At 37.7% G+C, this 16,202-nt stretch overlaps 2 protein-coding genes across 3 annotated transcripts in view; both read left to right on the top strand.

Moving 5' to 3' along the window:
- The first annotated feature begins 1,444 nt into the window (after positions 1-1,444).
- On the top strand, positions 1,445-6,219 carry si:ch211-218d20.15 (uncharacterized). Its single transcript, XM_023288872.3, has 8 exons — positions 1,445-1,729; positions 1,891-2,009; positions 3,505-3,565; positions 3,657-3,724; positions 3,858-3,960; positions 5,349-5,467; positions 5,578-5,723; positions 5,812-6,219. The coding sequence occupies exons 1-8, from the start codon at positions 1,669-1,671 to the stop codon at positions 5,918-5,920; spliced, it is 786 nt and encodes a 261-aa protein (XP_023144640.1). The 5' UTR covers positions 1,445-1,668; the 3' UTR covers positions 5,921-6,219.
- A 7,765-nt stretch (positions 6,220-13,984) lies between these two features.
- si:ch211-269e2.1 (cohesin subunit SA-2) overlaps positions 13,985-16,202 on the top strand; it is a 28,594-nt gene continuing 26,376 nt past the window's right edge. The window contains exons 1-3 of one of the 2 annotated variants that reach the window (XM_023288860.3): positions 13,985-14,127; positions 14,414-14,502; positions 14,589-14,676. In XM_023288860.3, the coding sequence (XP_023144628.2) occupies positions 14,468-14,502; positions 14,589-14,676 (123 nt within the window). In that variant the 5' untranslated portion in view covers positions 13,985-14,127; positions 14,414-14,467. Of the gene's footprint in view, positions 14,128-14,413; positions 14,518-14,588; positions 14,677-16,202 lie in introns of both variants that reach the window. The other variant, XM_023288859.3, reaches the window with a different exon arrangement.

The following is a 16,202-nucleotide window of genomic DNA, read 5'->3' as shown; positions in this document are numbered from 1 at the left end:
GGTCAAAATTGACCCGTTTTAAAGTTGAAAATGTGGAAAAAAAAAATGTTTTCGCGGTGGAACTTCTGATGTCCACATTTTCAACATTTTTGGGAAATCTTTTGAACATTTTTTGGGTGGAAAAAAGAAATATTAAAATTATTTTTTAAGAACATTCACAAAAAAATCGATTGTTTTTAGGCCTCAATATGGACACCTATAACCAAACACCACATGGCATTTTTAGACAACGATTCTTCCAAATATTATATATACAGTTGAGTAAAATTGAAATTTAAATTATTTATAAAGATATTGTAGTAAACCTGCTGACACTTGACTGAAAGTGATTTAATCTGTTATTTTCCATCTAAAATTTGATATATTGCCAAAAAAGAAATATCCGTCATGATTATCTCAACTTAATAAAAAGAACACAATCCAAACTATTTCTGAATAATCCCATTTTATTATTGTTCAGCTAATTAGAAGGTGGTTGTTATTAATTTTGGAAGGTTAAGTTGACATTTTAGTGATATCCAGTCATTTTTTATTAATAAATGATTGTTTCCATAATAAATAATTATGGAATTTGTAAAGACATGATCATAATGAACTTAAAAAACATTAGTTTTTTTTTTAACTTTTAATAAAAATGTATTCAAGATATATCCCACTGACTTCAAAGGTCCCTCAATTACATATTGACCCATTTATTGATAATTTAACAATAAAATCAGAACCAATATGCAGGCATCGCCATGCAGTCACATTTTTAAACATGCCATCAAAAAGCCAAATCAAATTTGTCATCTGCAAAATCCAGAAATACTCTTGCTGAGTATTCTCCCAGGTTCCTCTGTGGTCATTTTCAACTCCTCTGACTGGAGCAGAAAAGTGACACACAGACATATTCATTGCTGTATGTGCAGATTTTTATATATCACCATACATATACAGATTTATTGTTGTCAGCAAACCATATTCTTGTTGAACAAATCCCCAGGTGATGCTTTTTCACTTGATTGACTGCAGTGTTTTTATAATAAATAAAGGTACTTTTTATTTTTAAAAAAACAAAACAAAAAAAACCATCATAATAACAACCTCCCATTCAGGTTTATAGTGACAGATTTGAAAAATGTAATAAATATTTTCAAAATTACTCAGTGTTTGACATTTAAACAAACTGAAAAACCAGAAACTGTACTGTTACTGACTCTACGTTAGAGTCGATTATTCGGTTGATTATTTTCTGGACTAATTGATTACTTGTTTGGTCTATAAAATGTCAGAAAAGGGTGAAAAGTGTCAAGCAATGATTCCTAAAGCTTCTTATCTCGTTCTGTCCACAACTATCCCCGTTTTAGAAACCTTTGGTAGCCATTCCAGTAAACATCGCTGAGTTTACGAGATGCACTTGAATGCACCACGAGGTCCAGACTTTGCCGTAAAACACCAAGGAGACGCGCAGCCGCTTTGGAGGCATCGACGGTGCGGCTGCGTGGAGCGTCGTCATCTGCGAGGAAATTAGAAATGAAGAAGCCTCGTTTTCGTCACAGCGCCTGATTAAGACAGCAAATAGATAAACAGAGCCTCATCTATTTTCTTATCTGCGCGTTCATGTGCCTCCTATGGCTTTTAGCAGCGGAACCACATTAGGAGAACAGGTGTGATCTTCTCTCAGAGATGGCAGTGAGCAGATCAGAGCCGCTCCGTCAGCTGTGCGTTTACCAGGGAGCCTTTAAAGGTGAGTGGTTTTCATTTGTGTTGTTTTAAGTCAATCCAACGACTCTCCTCCTGCCCTCATCAGCCACCCTCCCTTGGACCTGTGGGCTGGCTGACATGTGCGGGTGTTTCACGGTCTCTATGATGGGATGCTGCTGCTGATGTGGCTGCTGTGTGCTTCAGTGGAGTTACAGGTGAGGAGACCTCTGATGCCCGTCCAGCTGAGTCCTGAGCAGGTGGGCCTGGAGATGCTGTGTCTCTGCGGGCAGCTGGACCTCCTCATCAGGGCACAGATGCAGCAGGTAGGGTGATCACAAAACTGCTCCTGACAAAGCCTACATTTGTCTCGTAAAGTCACACAATCGGTCACAGACAGAGATTCTTGATCAGATGCTGCCGTGATTTGAACATCCATCAAACACTAAATATCCCAGCAAATAAACAGGCGTCTTGGATAAATAACTAATGTACCTATGACAGTCAGTTACCTATTAATTAGTGTACATCTGTTAACGTCATCCATAGATCATGTTGTATGAAGACAACCAGAAATATACCGAGGTACAAATTAATGTGCAGAAACTTACAGCAGCGACTTGTATTTGCTATTTCCCCATCGTCTGTATTTTGCTTCTGACTTCTTTCAAACAAAATAAACATTTGACTACATTTGTTGCGACACAATTAACTTCATCATCATCGTTGGGAAATAGTTCTACTTGTTTGCTTTAATTTGACTTTCTGGAAATCTGTCAGTAAACCGGCAGGCAGCTGCAAAGAGACACAGAAACACGCTACAAACTGACTCAAAACCACAAAGTGACAAGTATCTGACACAAAATGATCAGAAATTGACTCAGACTAAACACAAAGTCACGCAAACTCATGAAAATTACCACAAAGTAGCATAAATGGACACAAAATGACCACCAATAGACAATAAAGTGACATAAAACAAGACACATTATAACCACAAAGTGCCACAAGCTAATGCAATGTGATATAATTTGACACAAAATGACAACAAAGAGACGCAAAGTGACTACAGAATGGCATAAAACAAGAACAAAGAGACACAAAAGGACACTACGAGTTGACTCAAAACCACAAAATGACAAATATCTGACACACAATGACAACAGAGAAACAACAAAGTGACATAAAAGAATAAAGTTCCACAAAATGACCAGGAAATCACACAAAATAACCACTAAGTAACATGAAACTGATGTAAAATGACTGCAAAGAAAATGAAACAACCAATAGGACACACAAAATGACCATAAATTGAAGCAAAATGTCCACAAATGGAAGCAAAATGTCCACAAAGTGACAACAAAGTAATGTAAAGCTACCACAAAGTGTATTAAACGAGTACAAGGAGACAGTAAATACCCGTAAAGTGACACAAACTGATGCAAGCTAAGATAAAAACGAGAGACACAAAATGACCAGAAACTGACTCAAAATAAACACAAAAATCACACCAATTCATGAAAAATTACCACAAAAAGGCATAAATGGACATAAAATGACCACAAAGTGACAAATTAAAGTAAAATGAACCACAAAGAGACAACAAAGTTACCACAAAGTGTATTAAAAGGGTACAAGGAGACTTTAAATAGCCGTAAAGTGACACAAACTGAGGCCTTTCATTTACATCAGCACTAAAAGACAGTGTAAACATGATCATCTGCTTGGTATTCCCACATACATAAACTGGTTTCACACTGTTTACAGCTGTTTTACATCATTGTGTACAGATGTTGCTCCTCCTCTGCTGCTGTGTTTCAGTTTCAGGAGCAGTTAGGACAGGGCTGTAGCCCCGAGGAGTCGGACACCTTCCAGACTCAAGGTTTGTACGACAAAATATCTGAAGGCGAAATGAGTCTTGGACAGCTTCTATATGTTTGATGGTTTGGGTTTTTTGCACTATTTTCTTAAAGGATCGGAGATTCTTGACCAGATGCTGCAGTGCCTTGAACATCTACCAAAGCCTATGCCACAGCTGGAGGTACCACATCTGGCAGTGCTGTCAGAATAAACCAGGACTTTTACGGCGTTACATAAAATACCTGAGCTTTTCACACGCCATATTTCCCTATAAGATGGTGGCTGTTAACGTGCCGTATCCTGTGTTTCCTCAGGACTACCTGGACTTGGTGGGTCTGTCGGCGATGTTTCCTCGTGTTGAGGTGTTTCTCATTCAAGGCAGTCCTGTCGACATGCTGGAGAGGCCGCCGATGGACGGTAAGAGAAACTCACCATTATTCATCCCCATCGTTCTGTATCAGGAAGAAGAAATAATATACACTGCCCAGTCAAAAAAAAAAAGAGTATCATTCACTGTGGCATCATTTCGATAAGCTTTCATTTTTTATGACAATTTTTCTGAAATGTGGGTCAAAATTGACCCGTTTTAAAGTTTGAAAATGTGGAAAAAAATATTTTCACAGTGAAACTTCTGATGTCCACATTTTCAACATTTTTGGGAAATCTTTCAACATTTTTTTGGTGGAAAAAAAATGTTAAAAATGTTTCTTAAGAACATTCACAAAAAAATCAACCAAAATCCAGTGAAATTCACTGGATTTTGGTTGATTTTTTAATTACACAAATGACACAAACGTGACAAAAAATGACAAAAGCGAGAAATAAAATGACAAAATATTAGACTAACACCACAAGCAAGACAAAAAGGAAACACAAAACGGAAAAAAGTGAGACAATTGACAAAAATCTGACAAAAAACAACAAAGAGAAAATAATACAAAAATGAGACACAAAAGGATAAAAATGAGACAAACGACACAAACCGAAACATAAAAGAGACAAAAAAATTCGACAAAAAAGTTACAAAGCGCCAAAAAATGGACACAAACAAGACAAAAAATGACAGAAAAGGAACAAGGCAAAAAAACACAAAAAATACACAGTAAAACAGAAGCAAGACAAAAAGGAAACGCAAAATGACAAAAATATGAGACAAAAGTCAGACAAAAAAGACAGAAAACAACAAAAACAAGACAAAAGATTACAAAAATGAGACACAAAATGACAACAGAACAATCTAGTATTTTACTTTAACATCAAAACAACTTGTCATGGTCTAGAAATGATTTTAAATTTATAGTTTTACTAATTCACAATCTGCAGTTAATGTCTTCTCTGGAATTTTTACACTTTGAGGGCCAGACTGGACCTTCTGGAGGGCTGGTTTTGGCCCACGGGCCACGTTGGGTACTCCTGCTCTATGTAGATATTCCATTAAAAGTCAGGCGTTTCCAGCTAGAATAGTCATTTACCACATTAACAATGTCTACACTGGATTTATCATTCATTTAATGTTATCTTCTATGGGAAAAATGCTTTTCTTTTATTGTAGATATACCTACCCAATGAATCTAAAATAGGCTCCATATTCACTGTCAGTTACATTAAATTCTTCTTATATATTAACACTATTAATGATGTTTTTAAAGCATTTTTACATTGAAGTATTACTACTTTTACTCAGTTTAAGACTATTTGTTGAAGCAATTCTTTCCTTTTACTTACAATTGCATGTGAGCTCTTCAGTGTTTTTTTTCTGGAAGAGGATTTTCTCGTCACACTGCTGCTGATGTTTCTGGTTGCAGAATATTTCTTCCACGTTGCCAGACTGAACCAGCTCCTGGTGCTGAGCCAACAGCTGGAGGAGGACATCAGGCACCTTGGGAGTCATAAGTACATCGCCCACCAGCTCTCCGTTATATACGTGAGGAGAATGAATTACGGCTTCCTTCTTTTCAACTGTGTTCTCTTTTAATTGTGTGTTTTCATGCCTCTGAACTTCACATTGTGCTTTTGAATGTCTGTTTTTTGCAGCAAGTCATCAGCTCTTTCAGGGGAATTCAGGTCTTCTCTGAAATAAAGAGGGATATTGAGGCCAACTTCAAACAGATGAAACAATCTCTGGTGGCAGAGGAAGGCTCCAGGCATGAACCTCAGCTGGCTGCTCATTATATCAACTGGTGAGTTCAAATCTCGACGTTAAGTCAGAGGAGATGATGATTAATGCAGCGACAGTCTGATAACAACCCCGTTCTGCTCTCTGTGAAGGATATTAGAAATAACTCAGAGCCTAACAGCGGTGGTGTTGCAACTGCCGGAGCCGCTGACAGAAGACATTCACCAGGCCGTGACCTTCATGTCCCAGTTCCTGTCCTGACTCGCCCCGATGAACGCCTCTGCATCTACGAGTCTCCTGATCATGTTATGACTGTGAAAAGGTGCTACACAATTTGATCCAACTGAATAACGGTGGGATTGGGTAATCATGTAGTTGTTTTTTTACATCGTCTCTCTGAATGTGGCCCTGATTATTCCCTGTGGTGAGTCGGTTGTTTGGGATTGAATGTAAGCCTGCTAAATCCCTCTTTGCACTATACTGTTACAACTACTGTTACATTTTTTAACCTGAAGTGAAATAATAAAACTGAATGCAAAAGGGAAATGTGCTTGCTGTCTCCATGATTTGAGTCTCACCGAAGCATGATGTGATCATAACTAAGAACAAGTGCAACTAATAGAGTGTGTCATTGCATCTGCTCGAATGGCTACAAAAAGACCCAAAATGACCACAAAGTGATATAAAACTGGCACAAGGTGACACAGTGACACAAATTGATGTAAAATGACCACAAAGTGATGACAAAGCGAAATAAAACAACCACAAAGAGACAAAAATACTTACAAAATGACAGAAAATGATGCCAAATGACCACAAAGACTTAAAAAAAGTATTTATTGATCTCCATCAGTTGTTACTTGGCAATAGCTGACCTATTTATAACATTCAATTATCATACTAATCAAGATCACAAATGCACTGACACCACATGCAGTATTCAAAGCTACAACGTTACACACTCAAACATTAAAAATATAACTTTACAGCTCATGTAAAACTGCTGAAAATCAGTCAAAAGCTGTTTATCAAGTGTTTATTTTTGACCATTTATTGATCATCAGAATGTATCAGGAGAATTTGCTCTTTACTTTCAAACATTAGATGCAAGTGAGCCAGAGAAAGACACAAAACAGATGCTTAGTCTCAGCTGACTACAGCCAGTAGGCGGTTTTGTCTGGTAAGTGTTTCTGCAACTTTAATGTTGTTTTTCTTTTGGGTTAGCTAGTATTAGCAGCGCTAGCATAAGCGGCCAATTTAGCTCTTGAACACTAATGGACACTTTGCCTGTCAGAGTTGCCACACTTGTCTTTTTTTAGGTTAATGCAGGCTAATCTGACAGGCTGACGTTATTAAAATCGCTGTGTATTAAAGTTTTACCCTTGAATACATACCTCCACATGATAGCAGCCGTTAACTAGCCTTCGGTGGCGGCGCTAGTTAGGGTCCGAGCACCGACGGTGCGAAGACCCTATTGGAATGCAAGCAATTATTTATTAGGGTCCGAGCACCGACGGTGCGAAGACCCTATTGGAATGCAAGCAATTATTTATTAGGGTCCGAGCACCGAATGGTGCGAAAACCCTATTGGAATGCAAGGAATTATTTATTATTATTATTATTATTATTATTATTATTATTATTATTATTATCATTATCATTATCATTATTATTATTATTATTATTATTATTATTATTATTATTATTATTATTATTATTATTATTATTATTCTTTGCCCGCTGGGAAATCGCCATTTTTGGCGGCCTTATCATACCCCAAAACGCGTCAAACTTGGCATGCTCATCAGGACTGGCGAAAAATTTGATATTTTATGGGAGTTGCGCATGTGTGTGGGAAAATGGCTCCATAGCGCCCCCTGGAAAATTGAAAATTTGGTCATTAGGCCAACTGGCAAAGTGTTTCATCTACAGCTACAAAATTTTGCAGGCATATTCAGCACATCAGGAAACCCAAAAAAGTCAATCATGGCCACGCCCTAAACCCAACAGGAAGTCGGCCATCTTGAATTAGCTGTAAATTTTTTAAAATTAATAACTCATCGGGGATAAGTCCGAGAGATGTCAAATTTGGCCAATATATGCAAACACGCGACCTGATGAAATGTTATCAAAATGTTCATCTCATTTCAAAGGGCGTGGCCATGGCGACTCCCAAAAAAATGGATCCTTCGCCATGAAACAGGAAGTGGTGTCTAACTCAGCTGTACATGCTCCAATCTGCCTGAAATTTTACATGTGTGATCAATGTCCAGCCCTGACAATATCCATGCGGTTATATACATTCACAGTCATAGCGCCACCTTGTGGTAACAGGAAGTTGACATTTTTCACACTTTGATGTACTATTCTTAGCACGTTGATCAGATTCACCTCACATTTGGTGACATAAGCCAGAACACATTGATGATGATTCCCAGAGAAAATGGTGGCTCGTCGTCAAGGGGCGTGTCTGTGGCGGCGTGGCGAATTTCGATTTCTCGCCATGAAAATTTAATTATTAATATCTCAGCTGGAAATGGTCCAATCTGGACCAAACTTGATGTGATGGACACCAGTCCGGGTCTGAACACATCCACACTCATAAATGTGGAAATACTCATAGCGCCACCTATTGGCAACAGGAAGTATTTGTCATTACATTTGCACCTACCATTGCCGGAAACTTTGTCATATCATCTTGAAAATTGGTCAGCTGAGTGGTTACGCCGAGACGATGCCACAGTGTGAAGATTTTGACATTCATAAAACACTGTTGCCGTGGCAACGCATCATTGCCGTAATAAACAAAGTACTTTTTGACAGGTTAAAAATGCTCAAATGCTCGCCAAAATTACCACACATATCTGGACCGGCAACCCATTTGATATTTTAGGGAAACTGCATATGTGTGTGGCAAAATGGTTCCATAGCGCCACCTGGAAATTTTCAAACAGTTACTACGGCCAGTACGTTTTAGCTAGAATCATGAAACTTGGTAGACTTCTGTAACTCGTCAAGACACACAAAAATGTAATTGACACCCATGCCCAAAACCCAACAGGAAGTCGGCCATTTTGAATTATATGTCATATGTTTTGACAATTTTGGGTCATTTTTAGACATTTTCAAAAGCTATAAACTCAAACAGGGTAACACCGAGAGAGCTGAAATTTGGCCAGGATGTATTCCAGGCATGGGTGATCAAAAGTTATCAAAATGCTCACCTTAAGTCTTAGGGCGTGGCCATGGCGGCCTCGTGAATTTTGATGCTTCGCCATGAAACATCAACTGCTGTGTAACTGCCCTAAACATGCTCCAATCTGCCTGAAATTTTACACATGTGATCAGAGTCCAGCCCTCATCACATCCATAGGCCGACATGCACTCTCGGTCGCAGCGCCGCCTGGTGGACGTGCGCGGATTCGCCGACCAGCAAGGATGCGATGACCCGTCCAATGCTGCTTGCAGCTTTAATTTTTAACTTGAGTTTGGACTCGACAGTTTTTGTCAGGAGGTTGGACTTTCGGCTTTGTGCTGGAGGGTTGAACCCTGATTTCCAAGATTTTCAAAGTGTACAGACCTCTTGAGTCCTGAGGAGATGAGCTTTCACACAGTCTGAGGGCTGAAATTTTTGAAGTTTCACAGTAGTTGTGTGTAAACTAGAACCTTCAGATAGTCCAAGGACTCGTGTCTTCTATTTCCATGTGTAGTTGTCTGTTAGTTTGAAATGTCAGATAGTGTGAGGACTGAAATGTGCAAAGTGTCTTAGTACTTCTCTGTTAGTTAGAAATTTATGTTTAATCGAAGCCTTAAAAGTTGTGAACATGAGTCTTGATTTCACATTTAGAGTATCCATTTGAGTTTTGGTGAGACGTTCACCTGTGTGCAATTTAGAAATGGTCCAGAAACTTTGATTGTATTCACTGAAAAGTATAGTTAGTGGTGATCAGAAGGTAACATTAGTTTGATCAATGATTTCAACTATTAGTAGACTTTATGAGGGAAGCAGTTTTGAGAAAAGAGTTATTAGTAAATCAATTCATAGTGCAACCCAGAACATTGAAAGAGGAAGTGTTTGAAGAAACAACCAGATGTTTTTGTTTCAGAATAGAAAACGTTTTAAGATATGTAAATTTATTATTTTTCAGGATTTTGTTATTGTGTCTTCTGTGTAATTAGATATTCAAAAGTGTCACTGGTGTTTTTCCAATTTTTTTTCTGTTTTGAGATTAATCTTAAAAGTTTAGTTTTGGTCTTTTGTCATTCTTCATGATTTTATAATATTAGATTAGATGTACAACTGTTTTGTCTTTTTAATGTGTAATTGTTGAGTGAAAAGTATTTTTGGATGTGATGAGTAAAAATATTATTTTCAATATTAAATGTTTAGATAAAGTGTTGTAGTTTGTAATTGTAAGAACTTGTATTAGATTTTAATGTGTAATTGTATATTTAAAGTTTTCATAGTAAATTGTGTTTAATTCCTAGTAAAAGTGTCATTGTCTTTAAGATGTTATTTTGTAAACAAACATTTAACAATTTAAATAAGTTTAGTAGTGTCTTTCACTTTTTGTTTGTATAGACGTAGTGAGAGACAGCTAGACAATGGGGTAGAAATAAGAATGAGGGCAAATCATACAGCACGGGATTGCGAGCGGGAATCGAACCCGGGCCTCGGCGTCGGAGATCTAGTACATACGTCAGTGGCTTAACCTGTTGAGCTATATAGGTACACATGTTATGTGCTTTAAAACATGTATAAATGCAATAGAATGTCTAGGGGTAGGGTTAGGGTTACAGAGGAAGGTCCTTACAGTTGTAATAAAAAAATAGGGTTAAATAATATGTATACAATTTTATTTTTAATGTCCATACGAAGCAGCCGAATATTAAGAGAAATTAATCCCCGGTTTTCCCGTTGGATGTTGGCCGCTCTATATAGCACGGCCAACATCCACCGGGAAAACCCCAACTTTATTTTAAGAATTTTTTGGCTAGTTTGACTTAATATTAAATTATGAAAATATGTAAAATTTAATATCCATGTTTTGGTTCATTGCTACTGTCAGGACCTTCCTCTGTAACCCTAACCCTACCCCTAGACTTTCTATTGTATGAATACACGTTTAAAAGCACATAACGTGTGTTCATATAGCTCAACGGGTTAATCCACTCACGCATGTACTACGTCCCCAGCGCTGAGGCCCGTGTTCGATTCCCGCTCGCAACCCCGTGCTGTATGATTTGCACTCATTCTTATTTCTACCCCGTTGTCTAGCTGTCTCTCACTACGTCTATACAAACAAAAAGTGAAAGACACTACACTGTGTCATTTTGGAATATTTTTGATCTTTTAAAGCGGTTTTATCTGATTTGAATATAAGAATATGTATCTGAACAGTTTATATATACATATATATATATATATATATATATATATATATATATATATATATATATATATATATATATATATATATATATATATATATATATATATATGTGTATATATATATATATATGTATATATATATATTTTTTTTTTCCTCTATAAATTTATGATTTTAACATTTCTTTTGAGCGCCTCTGTTATTGGCTCTTTCTTGGATTTGATGGCTTGTGCAGTTAGATCCACAAGTGGGATGTTTGCCATCTTACATTGTACTTTTCTTAATTAGCTAGATTAGCAATCATAAAAAACAAAGGAACTAACCAGTTTTAATAGAGAACTTTAAAGTTTAATCTTTATGACTTTTGTCTTTTTTTAGTTTTTTTGGTGAAAATGTCAAAACAATGGCTAGGCATTATACATGATTTGTTTAGTTCATTTATTTAGTGATAAACAGCAGTAGTTAAATAATATGGTGATATAATTAACTTTATCCAATTTTTAAATTCCTGTTCTGGAAATTAATGCAAATTTTACGTTTTTAGTGAGATAATACCTAATTTGCATATTTAAGCCATACCATTTCTGAAAATTTGTCATACAAAACGTAACTGTCTCAAGGAATAAATTTTTTACGCTATTACTTGTATTATTACGTCTTAAAGTGCATTTTCACCTTGATGTATTAAAAATGCCACTGTGGCCAGTGATGTATTTCACGCAAACATGCTGATAATGAAAAAAGAGACAGTAAAAGTAACGTAAACCAATGACAAAGACAATCAAAATGACAAAAAAGTGACACAAATTGAAGTATAATGACCACAGAGAATCAACGAACTGACACACACAAAGACCACAAAGACACAAAGGGGCTAGAAAATGGCATACAACGAGACACAAAATAACCACACAGTGAAACAAGCCCATGATAAATTATCACAAACAGGTGACGAGTCATAAAACAATCACAAAGAAATGCAAAATAACCACAAATTGACCCCAGATGACCACAGAGAAATGACAAACTGACTTAAAAATAGCAGTTTATAAAATTAGCTCCACCTTGAACAGCAAAAAGTGAAATCATCCTAAAATCTAATATATATAGTAATGACACACTCAGTGACAGTTTTTCTGTACCATTGGTACTTTAACTATTGATACTTTTGATACTCAAATAGACCTAAAAGTGTTCATATGACATTCATTTATTTATTTTACCCCTTTCTGTCTCTACCTCTTTTTCCCCCACTTTAGAATATGACATTGAACGTCACTGAAGAACAGTGTGACGTGGTGTTCCATGCAGTAGGAAAAGGAGAGAGGGATGAGGAGCCGCTGCCCTACCCGGCCCTGGCCCCGGTGGTTTGTTACTACTTGAGACAAACCACCAGACCCCGCAACTGGTGCCTAAAACTAGTCTGTGGTCCATATCCTTTCTTTGTATCTGGTAAAGCCAAATATATACACTACCGTTCAAACGTTTTGGGGTCACTTAGAAGTGTCCTTATTTTGTACTGTGAATGTGTTTTGGCCTTAACTTCTACTTCTTCCACGTGGTTAAATTGTGTATCCGTATTGATGTCCCTGCTGATGAGCAGCTCCATCCGACAGGTCAGTGTGAGTCCACTGGAAGACTAGAACTCAGTTTACCCGACTTGTGGTGAAGTTTCTGTTCACTGCTTCAGCTGTGGCTCGTCTGGTTTACAGTTTTATGCTCTTAATCCTCGTGTCGTCCTGCAGGTCAAAACTGAACTGTTTTAAAGTTTGAAAATGTGGGAAAAAATATATTTTCACAGTGAAACTTCTGATGTCCACATTTTCAACATTTTTGGGAAAAAGTTTTTCTGGTGAAAAAAAAGAAATGTCAAAAATGTTTCTTAAGAACATTCACAAAAAAATCGACCAAAATCCAGCGAATTTCACTGGATTTTGGTTTATTTTTATGTGAATGTTTTACTGATATATATATGTAATCATTTTAGATATTTTTAGGATTTTTTGGGGGAAGATTTTTACTCATTTTTTGAAAATATTTACAAGAATTTTCTTGCCAAATTTGGGGGATTTAAAAAAAAAAACTTTTAAGACTTCTAGAGTTGAATATTTCAATTCACTGTATGTCTGAATGAGCTTGCTACTAATATTCTGTTTGCATTAGGTTCAAAACGCTGCACGTTGTCTCCATATCTCCACACTGGCAACCTGTTCAGTGCAGAACTCAATATTGAAGCAAAACTGTGAGCCTGGAAAGCCTGGTGCACAGGTTTATCAAAAGATATCCACCCATTCACCTTCCATCCTCTGGTTTATCCTCTGTAGGATCATGGGAGGCTGGAGTCTATCCCAGCTGACCAGTTTATCACACAGATACAAACATCCAAACACACTCACATTCACACCTCTGTATAATTGAGAATCATCCGTTCAGCTCAGCATGTCTTCGGACTGCTGTCAGGCTACAGTGCTAACTACTAAAACCCTCATCCTGATGATGGTATTTGACTTTATTATGCTATATTTCCATGCATCCAGTCACGCCTGTTACCTTTAGGCTCACTAAAATCAGTAAACAGCGCCTCCTGCTGTTCAACACCTGCAACCTGTTAACCAGAGAATACCATGACAGCTCCCTGCTGAATTAACAACTATTTAAAATGCCCAGAAGACGCGTTCAGGACCTGGTCTGCGGTATATTTTACACTAAAACAACAACAAAACCGATGATGCAATAGTAATATTATTTATTTATGGTTTTATGGAAACACAACCCTTCGGTTCCCCCTCCTGCTGATGCTTGCAGAGCCGAGGAACGCAGAAAACCAAACCGGACGGTGCCCGTCTGTCTCAGCCGCCAGGGGGAGGGACTTAACTCTGACTGACGTTTCAGACTCACCAATCACATAACGGCGTTTCGACTCAGTAGCCAATCACGGGCGGTTAGGCTGTCCGGCGACTTGACTGTGAGAGCTGGGGCACAGAAGGAGGATATCCGTGGAAACATTTGAATTGTAGGAGTCTGAAGGGAAACAGCTCCTTAATGAACATCACACAAAGATGAAACTGTGTCAAAAAGGTAAGCTTGAAAAGTTTGCTGCTGACCTCTGAGGTTTTTGTAGTCTGTAAACCAAGTGACTGACGTTACAGCTGGAAAATGTTGCTCATGTGTTAGTTTTTAGGCAGATTTATGCTAGTTAGTGTCAGGATAGCAGAGTGTTTGGTTCAACTCTCATGGGGCCAAGCATCCAGAGTGCCGAAGTGTCCTTGAGCAACCCTGGACTTCCTGCATCATTATTCTTCTCAGCTCTTTAAGAAGATGAAGCTCTCATAGTGATCAGGGGTGCATGATTTTTGTTGCACAGGTTGTCTGGTGCAGAAACACACACCTGAGCCCTGTGTGAACATCTGAGGAGGACATGATCCCAGAGCCCACTGCTGCAGCTGCATCCAGGTCCTCAGAGCAGAAGTAAGAACCAAAAATATCCCCATGAAACTTTATATTCTGTTCAATCAAATGCAATGTTTTTGTCTTGGCAGCACCAACTCTCATGCAGAGGCGACCTCCTCTGGAGCTGTCAATCACTCGGAGGATGACTCAGGCAACGAGAACAGACAGAAGAGTGTGGTAGGTGCATCATCCTGGATGTTTTATGCAGAAAATACAAGCAGAGGTGCAGAAAAGCAGCCTGGAGAGTCATATGATTCTTCTCTGGGGATATTTCTTTTATTTATATTTATTTAACCCTCGTGTTGTCCTGCAGATCAAAACTGACCAGTTTTAAAGTTTGAAAATGTGGAAGAAAATATATTTTCACAGTGAAACTTCTGATGCCCACATTTTCAACATTTTAAGGAAATCTTTGAACATTTTTCGGTGGAGAAATAGAAATGTTAAAAATGTTTCTTCAGAACATTCACAAAAAAATCAACCAAAATCCAGTGAATGTTCTTAAAGAAGATATTAGAAATTTTACTGATATATATGGAATCACTTTAGATATTTTTAGGATTTTTTTGAGGATTTTTACTGATGTTTTGAAAATATTGACAAGAATTTTCTTGCCAAATTTGGGGGATTTTTTTAAAATAAAACTTTCAAGCGAAACTTTTAAGGAATTATTGGAATTTTCTTCCTGAAGGTTTTGCAAATTTTCAGAAATTTGGGGAATTTTTTTGCAGAATTTTTTGATTTTTTTCAGACAAGGAAACAATATTTTTTGGTGGCCGTAAATGAGAACAACAGGAGGGTTAACCTTTATTTTACCAGGTAAGTTAGTTGAGAACTGGTTCTCTTTTACAATAACAACCTGATCAAGAGGCGGCACACAACTAGATGAACAACAAAAACAGATTACATGTGCAGCATCACAGTATTACAAAACAAACTACACAAAGACTTTTAAGATAGAAATTCTACAAACACATGCAGTGGTCCTGGACTGTTTCTCTAGCTGATTTTTCCAGTTAGAAAACTGGAATGAGGATTGACCAGGAGTGGTACTGACCTAGGGAATGGTCCATATATTGCTTAGTTTGTTGTATGAACCAATCATTTTTACATTTTAGGTGTAAGATGGAGTTTTGTGGACGTTTTCAGAGCTGAAATGATTTGCCAGTTGATTGACAAAAGTTTACCTGAGACCATGTTGTAAATTGATTATCCATCCATCATTATCTACACACTGGTTAATCCTTGTTAGGACTACATATAGAGACAAACAATCACACTCACGTTCACACCTACAGACAATTTAGAATCACCAATTAACTGCAGCATGTTTTTGGACTGAATGTTCTCCCTGGACATGTGTGGGTTTTCTCCAGGTTCTCCAGCTTCCTCCCACAGTTCAAAAACATGCTGAGGTTAATTGGTGATTCTAAATTGTCCGTAGGTGTGAATGTGAGTGTGAGTGTTTGTCTCTATATGTAGCCCTGTGATAGACTGTTACCTGTCCAGGTGTCCCCCGTCTTCACCCTAAGTCAGCTGGGATAGAATGATGATTATGCGGTGTATAGATAATGGATGGATGTTTTTGGACTGTGGGAGGAAGCCGGAGTACTCGGAGAAAACCCACGCATGCACAGGGAGAACATGGAAACTCCATCTCTGACACTCCGTCAAAGATCCCAGGCCCAGGCCAGGATGCGAAC

The sequence above is a fragment of the Amphiprion ocellaris genome, chromosome 11 (genome assembly GCF_022539595.1).
Source record: "Amphiprion ocellaris isolate individual 3 ecotype Okinawa chromosome 11, ASM2253959v1, whole genome shotgun sequence".
In the NCBI taxonomy this organism is placed as follows: Eukaryota; Metazoa; Chordata; class Actinopteri; family Pomacentridae; genus Amphiprion; species Amphiprion ocellaris.
Note: the sequence above shows the minus strand (reverse complement) of the source record. Positions and strands in the feature narration are given on the sequence as shown.

Coding starts and splice junctions, on each gene's coding strand:
- si:ch211-218d20.15 (XM_023288872.3), top strand. CDS start 1,669: ATGGCAGTGAGCAGATCAGAGCCGCTCCGTCAGCTGTGCGTTTACCAG. Junction 3,961..5,348: donor GGAGAGGCCGCCGATGGACG/GTAAGAGAAACT, acceptor TTCTGGTTGCAG/AATATTTCTTCCACGTTGCC. Junction 5,724..5,811: donor GCTGCTCATTATATCAACTG/GTGAGTTCAAAT, acceptor CTCTCTGTGAAG/GATATTAGAAATAACTCAGA.